This window comes from Raphanus sativus, chromosome 1, assembly GCF_000801105.2.
Source record: "Raphanus sativus cultivar WK10039 chromosome 1, ASM80110v3, whole genome shotgun sequence".
Lineage (NCBI taxonomy): Eukaryota > Viridiplantae > Streptophyta > Magnoliopsida > Brassicales > Brassicaceae > Raphanus > Raphanus sativus.
In genome coordinates, this window is record NC_079511.1 from 24,059,247 (window position 1) to 24,069,420 (window position 10,174).

The window sequence follows — 10,174 nt, forward strand, 5'->3', positions numbered from 1 at the left end:
GCATTCAATGCACTTGAGTTCCTTCCTCTTAGCGAGTGGACATTCATTCCGAAAGTGTCCAAAACCCTCGCATTCATGACACTGAAGTTCCTTCTTCTTCTTTGAAGCATCTGACCGTGAGGACTGTGTGCCATTACGATCTGATTCATTCCTCTGAAACCTACTGTTTGATCTGCTACTCCCTTTCTCAACTCGTCTCATGAATTTGTTAAAGTTCTTTGCCATCAAGCTCAGATTATCCTCAATCTTAGAGACTCTGTCATTGTCTCTAGTGTCGGCAGTGAAGGCAATGCTCTTCTGAGTAGCTTCTTGTCGATCAGTTTTTTCAAGGTCATGGACCTTCAGAATCCCGGAGAGTTGATCAAACTTCATCTCATCAGTGTCAACTGCTATGTTGAGAACTGCTTTGTAAGCCTCAAATCTAGGCGGTAGACACCTTAACAGCTTCTTCACCAGATCTTTCTCTTCATACTTTTTTCCTAAGACTGAAGATTCATTAGCTAGCTCACTAATCTTGGATATGAACCCATCGATAGGTTCATCATCTCCCATGCGCAGGTTTTCAAACCTTGAGGCTAGATGATCAATTCTGGTCCGTCGCACGCTTGAATTTCCTTCAAAGTGATTGATTAAGGTATCCCATGCTTCTTTGGCTGACTCACACCCTTGAATGATTTTGAACTGCTCCAAATCGACAGCTGAGAATATGACAGTTAATGCCTTAGAGTTGTATTTTGATGCTGATTTATCAGAATCTGTCCACTGTTCCTTAGGCTTTGGACCCAAGGTTTTGTCTTCCATCATCACAGTAGGTGGTGTCCACCCGTCTTCAACTGCTGTCCAGGCATCCTCATCGATCCCTCTGATCACATGTCTCATCCTTGCCTTCCAATGTCCAAAGTTTCCGCCATCAAGCATAATAGGCTTATGCAGCGTGATAAGCTCCTTCATGTTGTCCATGAAATCCGCAGGACCTCAACCTGTTAGTAGTACTTGATACCACAGAGGTTTCCCGCTCTGATACCAAATGAAAGTTCAGGGACAAACGAATATAAGGAGCACACAGAGAATCCAAGAACACTCTTTCTTGTATATTAGAAATCACTTAAACAATCTCCTAGATCTGTTTAATCCGAATTACTCTCAGTCACACACGACTAGAGACGGACCAATTTCTAATCTCTTAAACTCAGTAGATCGAGCTTCAACACCATGAACTCGATCACCTCTTTACTTGACAAGACAAACCCTTGCTCAAGCTTTTTCCAATTAGCGTGCTTAACCTAGATCTACCCTCAATAATCTAGTTAAGTAGCCCTCATCGAATATACTAAATTTCCTAATATCTCGATGCAATCTAATCTTCCATATCTTCTTTACTTGATAACCACGTTATGCCACGTCATAGTTTCCATAACCGTCTTTTTCCATTGTGTCACACATCGATCACATGTGTGACACAGTCTTCCTCTCTTCTTCACAACCACAGCTCTTTTCTTGAGCTTACACCTTCTGGTTCTAAGAAACCGAAGTCAACGAAGCGAGCTTGTAAAGACAATGAGACTCAGACACAGGTTCCATCAGGGAAAGATGAGGAAGATGATAGCTTAACCATTGGTCAAGCAATGAGATCGAGAAATAAGAACAAAGCTATGTGCTCATCTGATGAAAACCCTCCTAAGGTACTGCCATTAGGAGAAGTGGTTCAAAAGCAGCGAAAAGAGTTTCTTGAAAAGCTGAAAAGGTCTAGAAATCTTAGAACACCGACAGATGTGAGATCCGAGATTGCAGATTCTGGTGGATCAGCTTCAAGGGAAGTGCCACTTAATGAGCTGTTTCAGAAGGAGGAAGTAGTGAAGAGGAAGAGAGAGCATTTGGGAGACAAGCGAGCTCGTAACAGTACCACAGCTGAGATGGTCATAGACAGAGAGAAACGTGTAAGAGATGCTTCTGAATCACTTGGGAAAAGAAACAGTAGACTTGAGAGAGATAACAATGATTCATGGATCCGTCAAAAGCTCGCTACTAAAGATGAAACGGGGAATAAAGCAGGGAAGAAGGATACGGTTCTGAGCTCAGCTGATGGTAAGAACTCTTCAGATCCTCCTCTTGGTGCTAATGGAAGAGTAGTTGACATTGTTGTGTCACAGCCAGAGACAAGACAAAAGTGTGATGATGAGGTTGGTGTAAGTGGAATCAAGGCTGAGAAAAAGAAGACTGTAGTCGCTGGTGGAACCAAGGAAGCAAAGTGTGAGCTCCATGAAGATAGAGAAATCCAGAGATCCAATGAGAAGGAAGATGATGGTAAAAGTTTGAAGCAGACAAATCTTGCAATAGATGAGCTGACATTGAACCTAGAGACACGTATGATGAAGGTGGAGAAGACTTTGGCAAAGATCAGAGAAAGAAACCAGGACAAAAATGGAATTTGTGTTTAGGATATTCTCATGCAAATAAATCTTTCTTAACTTTTTGGTGTGATTTCTTTTGGTGTTTTGCATTATGGTTAGAACTTTCTTATTAGAGACAAATCTTTATGACTTTTGGTGTGTATTTGATAGATCTCTCAGTTTGGAGCAGAGTCGTTAGACTTCCACTTTTGTTCTATTTATAACTGTTGTGAATACAAACAAAGTCCCACATTGGTAGTTTAGACAAATAATGTCTAGTATATAAAGAGATGTCCAACTCTGATTAGTACGAGACCTTTTGGGAAGGAGTCCCAGAAACAAATCCATGCGGGCTTTGCCTTCGGGCCCAAAGTGGACAATATCGTACTAATCGGACAATAGAGAGTTGGACATGGGCTTGGAAAAGCCCAAAAATTGGTATCAGAGCCGGGATGACGAACATCTGCAAGAAGACCAAAATACCCTTCAAGTTCGAAGAGCCTCCACTTCGATGGGAAGGGCGGGGTGCATAGCAGAGGCCAGTCAAAGATCCTGGAGCTTCGGTTGTGGGAGGAGAATCCTCAAGATGACTTCGCGAATAAGTGGTGTCGGAGACTTATATCGAAAGTCTCTTCCTAACGACGATACAAGATTAGGTGGGTATTCCTAACGGTGCTGTAAAGATTAGGTGGTGAATGTCCTAATGGTGCAGTAAGGGTTAGGTGGATAAATCCTAATGGTGTAACAAGGGTTAGGTGAAGAGTCCCGTTGGTGATTACGGCGGTATAAGAGGTGTGCCAGGTTTCGCTGGAGGTTGGAAATCAAGTGTTTATGTGGTACTTGGTTTGAGAGGAGGTTTGTTGTGAATACAAACAAAGTCCCACATTGGTAGTTTAGACAAATAATGTCTAGTATATAAAGAGATGTCCAACTCTGATTAGTACGAGACCTTTTGGGAAGGAGTCCCAGAAACAAATCCATGCGGGCTTTGCCTTCGGGCCCAAAGTGGACAATATCGTACTAATCGGACAATAGAGAGTTGGACATGGGCTTGGAAAAAGCCCAACAATAACTATTTTGGTTTTTGTTATGATAGATGTGGGTTTGATCCAAGAAATAGTTTACCTGGTATTACCATAGACTTTGGCTCATTGGTTAATGTTGTGGCTCTACACATTGTGGTAGAAATTGGAGAGACTGCACTCTCTTACTGTTATATTCCAAGCAGTCATGAAAGAGAGGATTCAGTCCCTAGACAGATTTACATGACATTTCCATCTGAAATCTCTTTCACGGATGCTGACTTCTCCTCTTTTTTTTTTTCAGGTAATGTTAAGAGACTCAAAGCATCATTGTTTCTCTGTGTTGTGTTGTGTTGACAATGTTGGTATCTTCTTTGAATGTGTAGCGAGTTTGGAAAAGCTATATATATATATATATATATATATATATATATATATATATATTATATATATATATATATTATATATATGTATAGAAAAGCTTTAAGAGATCAGTTTTAGGATAATATGTCATCAACAAATAGGTTCTTAAGTTTAACCAAGACAACATAGGGAAGGAGGATATTCAGATCAATACAGTAACTGAAACTCTATATAGGTTTCCTCTTTGGTCTTCCTGTAGTTCTTTTTCTTTCTACTGGGTCCTACCTAGTACTTCTGGTTATGGGCAAAAGCTGCATCTCTGTTACTTTGACCATGATTATATGTGTGCTTTCAAAATAGGGTACGCCAAGAGTGTTTTAAAGCCCTGAGGCTTAAAAGGTTGAACATGAACCCAACTTATAAAACTGAACCGGAAAATATCCAAACCGGAGTTGATAAGGTACTGAAGATCTAACGATGAACTAACTGAACCAATTTATTCGGTTTATAAATCAACTGTTCCCGTTTGAAAGAGATGATCTTTTCTTTTGTGTTGTTCCTTTTAAGTTACCATATACGGAAGCTGCTCCCTCCAGCTCCATTACCTAGAGAGAGAGAGAGAGAGAGAGAGAGAGAGAGAGAGAGAGAGATCATCATTTCAGCATTCACTGCCAAATTTCAAACATTAAACATTCAAAGAAAAAAAGAGAAAGAAGAAAACTTAAGATCAAAGTGTAGAGAAAAGAGAAAGGTAACAACTTTCATCTTCCTATGGATTCGAGTGTAGAAAAAACGAGAGGTCCTTGCTGCCTGATGAAAACCCATTTCCTAAAACCTTACGTAACCTCCATCGATGGTCCTGTAGCTGAGCTTCCTCCTCGTCAACGTGTCTCTGTTTCTTCATCATCATCAGACCGGCTGAAGGTTCTGTCTTTGGGTAATTCCGCTAATGGGTTTCGTTTTCCAAACCCTAATTTCATATCCTGGACTCGAAAGATGGAAGCTTTGCACGAACCCACTTGGAGAAAAGCTGGCATCTTTGAAGCAATCAAGGCGTCTACTTACAGAATCCATGAAAACCCGTCTCTGATTCAAGCCCTAGTTGAGAAATGGTGTCCTGAGACCAAATCATTCGTCTTCCCTTGGGGCGAAGCAACGGTTACGTTAGAGGATGTGATGGTGCTTCTAGGGTTTTCAGTTTTGGGTTCCTCTGTTCTTGCTCCTTTAGAAAGCTCGGAGATGAGAGTTGCCGTGGATAAGCTAGAGAAAGCAAGGGCAAAGATTATAGGGAACTGGATCAGTGGTTGCCGCGTGAGCCAAGTGCAATGGACTTCAAGTTTCAAAGACAGAGATGATTCGTTGGAGCATGAAGCTTTTCTCGCCATGTGGCTTTCTCATTTTGTGTTTCCACACAAGTCTCGTCCTTCTATTTCAAGACATGTGTTGCCAACTGCTGTCCGTTTAGCTAGGGGTGAAAGGATTGCTCTTGCTCCTGCTGTTCTGGCTGGATTGTACAGAGATTTAGGTCGAATCTGTGCCATTACAGGAGATGAGTCTGATCATCAAAAGTTCATTGCCATGTCTCTGTTGAAGTTAGTCCAAGTATGGACATGGGAGAGATTCAAGAACATAAGACCACAAGCTGGAGAGATACCAAAGGGAGAACCTAGGATTGCTCAATGGAGCTTACTGAAACAGAGATGTGGCAGTGATGAGGGTTTTAGTTTTGATGATTTTGATTGGCGTCCCTATACTAAACCTTTAAATAACTGGAACCCTCTTAGGCTTTACGTTGAGGAAGCTATGTGGGTGACTGTTGATAACAGTCTTGATGATGAGTTTGTCACCTTTGCTAGATGTGTGAGGAGTTCTCAGCTTGTTGGGATTGGTTTTGTAGAGGATTACTATCCGAATCGAGTGGCGATGCAGTTTGGGTTTAGTCAAGATCTTCCTGGTTTGGTTACTCATCATAGCAGCTTCACAGAAAAGGGAGCATGGGATGATTACAATAAGTCTCTTGTGGGTTTGAAGCTATACATGCCTTCTCGTCTTGCTAGAGGTTCTGTTACTACAAGATACCGAGACTGGTGGGTGAAATCAGTTTCAGACTTTCTTGGTTTGGAGGACTCAAATGAAACTTGTAACGCAAGAAATACAGTTGATGAAGATGCATCTCCTGATGTACTGCCACTAAGTCAAGTTCTTCAGAAGTTGGGAGGAGGGTTTCCTGCAAAGTTCAAACGTTCTAGGAAAAGTAGAATAGCGAGTTGTATGGGATCTGAGATAAAGAAAAACAAGACTAGTGATTGTGGTGCATCAGTTTCAGTAGATGTACCACTTAGTGAGTTGTTTCACAAGGAGTTAGCGAAGAGGACAAGTGAGCATTTGAAAGACAAGAGAGGCAAGCGAGCTCGTGAGGATGAGGATGATGATGATGAGAATCGTATGGGTTCTTATGATGATATTACTATTTCTCAGCTGGTCAAATCTAGAAAGAAAACCGGAGGTGATGCTCCTGGATCACTTGGAATAAGGAGAGACAAGGAGGGTAACACTGATTCAAGGATTTGTCAAGAGCTTGCTTCTGGTGATGACGAAACTGTAGGACGACAAGAAGTAAAGAAAAGGAATGAAGAGAAAGCTGAAGAAGAAACTAGAAGCAAAGCAGAGGAGACACCACCAGAGGCAGGACAAACATGTGTTTATGTAAATGGAAGAAACAATCCAGAGAAGAGGAAGACTTTGGTCGATGATGGAACCAAGGAAGTAGAGTGTTTGCTTCTTGAAGAAGGAAAAAAGCAGAGATTCAATGAGAAGGAAGAAAGTGAAAGACTGAAACAGAGAAAGCTTACAACAGAGGAGATAGCACTTAATCTAGAGGCACGTTTTATGAAGGTGGAGAAGACTTTGGAAACGATTAGAAATTGGATAACCAAAAGAAACCATATCCAAACTGGAGTTTCTGCTTAACCTTATGATCTGAAAGAAGATAACAAAGTCACATATCAATCTTTTGCTCTTTTGCATAATCCTGTGAACTTTAACTTAGCTTTATGATGTTATTTGTGTGTATTTACTTTAGTATTTGAAATATTTAATAAAAATGTTAAATGAATCTTTTTTTTGTGTTTATTGATGAGACCTTTTATACCTAAAAAGGCACTGCTTCATCTGTTGAAAATAAACATTCATGCATAAGATTCTCTGCGCTTCTGTATAGACTTGTTATTTTCTCTTAACCTCCTTTGTTTCTCTGTGTGATCTCCAGCATTTGAAGAACTCATGGCTGCCTCTGAGAACACTCGACTTCGTTGTCTCACCTCCACTGATGAATCCAAACTTGCTCTTCCTCGTCAAAGCCACTCAGCTTCTTCTCATGCCTCAAAGTCTATGACTGTTAACTACTATGGGTGGAGACATGCTACCAAATACTTCATGTTTTGGGCTCATAAACTGTCTAACAAGCACAAACACACCTGGAGAAAGGCTGGGATTTTCGATTATATCATTGCATCCACCAAAAAAATCCACAAGGACCCGTCTCTAATTCTCGCTGTTGCTGAGAAGTGGGGTCCTAGTCCTAGAACCAACTCTTTTGTTTTCTCTTGGGGTGAAGCAACCATAACGTTAGAGGATGTGTTGGTGCTGTTAGGGTTTTTTTTTGTTTTGGGTTTGCCGTATTTTGCAAGACTTGAGAGCCAAGAGGAGAAGATGACAAAAAAAAACTGGAGAAAAATGTGTGTGCAGATTAAGAATGGAGAAAGGGTTTAGTGCAAACCAAGTAACGTGGGTGTCTAATTCATGGACACTGGTCATGAGCTTGAGCATGTGTCTTTTCTTGCCTTGTGGGTTAGCTACTTTGTGTTTCCGACACAATATTATCACATGGACGAAGCTGTTTTGCCAATCGCTGTTCATCTTTCAAGTGGTAGGAGGATTGCTATTGCTCCAGCTGTTCTTTCTACTTGTATGCAGAGCTAAGTCTCTTGAGAAACCACATTAGAGCTGTCTATTCCCTTCAAGATTGATCTGTGTGCCTTGTTCAAGCTGGTTCAAGTTTGGATATGGGAGAGGTTCATGGAACTACAGCTTCCTAAACCAATGCTAGAGGGTGGTCCAAGATTAGCTCTTTGGCATGACCTGGAAAGGAAGAAGAGGAAGACCAGGAAAGCGACAGGACTGTTTGCCTCAAGATAATGATCTCAGAAGTGAGGACACTTCCAAGGAGCAGTTAGGGACTTAGGAAGAGGAATGATGAAGATGTTATTGGTAATGACTTAGTTAAACAGAGTTTGCTCAACAGATGGAAAATGGTATGGAGGAGCGTATTATGAAAGTACAGAAAAGAGTGGTATAGTTGAAAGCAGGGAAAGCTATGGAAACAGTGGAAAGTTGCATCAGCTCGTTTAGTCTAGGTCATGTTTTGGGTAGACAAAGAAAGAAGCAGACACAAATGCAAGTTCAATATCAGAGATCAATCTTACCTTTGTGGTATTTTGCTTTAGTATCTTTTGGTTTTCATTCTTAGTATCTTTTGCAGACTGTTTTGTTTGTACCTTTTGAACAAAGCTATGAGCTAAGAACAAAGAGAGCATAAGTCTTCTTAAACAAACTCAAAACTAGTCAAAGTATGGGAGAAGATGATAGCTTCAGCGATTCAGTTTGGTCCCTAATGGAGAGGTCCCACAGCCAAAATATTAGAGCTTCATGCCAATACAAAGGCATGGAGAAACTTTGTTCCTTTACCAGTCCCTAGGTATTGTGTTAATGTTGAGAAAAGTGATTAACACAAGTTAGCATTCAGGTAATAAATACACTGGCTACTGAGCTTTGGAGAGGGTGGAAGCAAGGAGAATCATTTATTTCCTATAGCAAACGCAGAATGCACAGAGATAAGTATGGTCTCTCGGTGTTTTGTTTGCATTCTCTTTACATGTTTGGCTAGTATAAGACCATCATTATTGGTGTCCCTCCATCAAAGTCCCCAATCTTTTTTTTTTTTTTGGTCATGAATGTGTAAGGACTGTATAAAAGCTGCTCTTATACAAGGGTTTTCCCCTCACTTTTTGCCTCGGTCCTCTTTCCTTCTCCCTTAAAGACAGCTCCAATATTGATGCTCTAAGGACTTACACTCAGCAAAAACAAAAGAGAATGTAGCATTTGGTGGAACAAAAGTTTGATATAAAAATGCTTTGAGCTCTTTGTTTAAGGTGAGTTTGGTCAACAGAAAATAGAAGAACTCAAGAGTGGGATGAACGGAGACGTTTTATTAGAGTCAGAATAACGAGGGTACAAGAGTAAGAAAACCGGCTAGTCGATGCTCGGTAAGCTCCTAGCCGGAAGTACAAGAGAGAGCGGCGAGATACAAAGAGAATAATGGAAAACCCTAATCTAGCCGCAAGTCTGTGTGTCTAAGTGGTGATACCCTTCCTTCTTGTCCTCAACTCCTTATATAGTCTCCTAGGTTGGTTAGTCTCGACCTAATTCGCTTCCCTTTGGTCATGGGCTTTTCGATGTACAGGCCCAATCGGGATGACTGCTCGGCCCGAGCTGTTTGGTTGCTCGCTTCGGCTGCTCGTCCTCTAGCTAAAGTAGTCACGAGCCGAGTCGGGGTCAGTCGAGGAGCCGACGCCGAGCCGACCGCTCCCTCCTTGATGGTAATGGGCCTCCTGTTCGCTGGGCCTTGTGGGTGGTGACAATCCATCCCCAACAATAAGTCCCCCCCTAGTTCATAGTCGGTCGAGTAAACGATCGCTGTGAGCTAGTTGTTTTAGGGCTCGAAGAACAGGAGACTCGTTGTTGATTTTGACGGCTCCGCCAAAAATTGTTTGGAGAAAAGAACTTCCGCTGTTCGGTATAAATCGTCTGGATTGATGCCGAACAACGGTCTTTCCAAACCGGGGGTCTGATCGCATTCGATTCGTGATACGACGTCGAACCGTCGCCAATTGTAGTGAGGGAGCTGAACCGTTACTAGGTTTTGGATCGGGAAGCCGAAGCGTCGTTAGGTTTCGGACCGGAAAACCGAAAGGTCGCGCTTGAGACCGACGCGCGAGCCCGTCTAGAGGCCCATTTAGGCCCGTTTAGGGCTAATTATGACGCCTCGTTGGGCGCGCGTCCCCTTCCCTATAAATAAGAGATCTTCCTTCAGATCTCTCATTCTTCCGCAATCTTCAGGTACTTTCTCTCTCTCTCTCTAAGTCGCTTCTCTCTCTTTCTTCTGCTCTCGTTTTATCGTTTACTCGGTAATGTCGACAAGTAAGAGACTTTCTCGAGAACAAAAGGGGAAGATGCGTGAGGCCTCGTCGGGATCTGGTGACGACTTAGAGACGGTCCGTGGTTCTGAAGGAAGCCAAGAGGCGGTTCATCGCGAGGCGATGATGGATACAGAGAACTTGA

General features: G+C 42.0%; 1 protein-coding gene across 1 annotated transcript; it reads left to right on the plus strand.

Annotated features, from left to right (window-relative positions):
- The first annotated feature begins 4,365 nt into the window (after positions 1–4,365).
- Positions 4,366–6,907, plus strand: LOC108855899 (uncharacterized). Its single transcript, XM_018629828.2, has one exon. It carries the CDS (start codon positions 4,547–4,549, stop codon positions 6,743–6,745), a length of 2,199 nt encoding a protein of 732 aa, XP_018485330.2. The 5' UTR covers positions 4,366–4,546; the 3' UTR covers positions 6,746–6,907.
- Positions 6,908–10,174: the final 3,267 nt, after the last annotated feature.

Excerpts from the sequence above, each read along its gene's own strand:
- LOC108855899 (XM_018629828.2), top strand. The coding sequence starts at position 4,547 with ATGGATTCGAGTGTAGAAAAAACGAGAGGTCCTTGCTGCCTGATGAAA.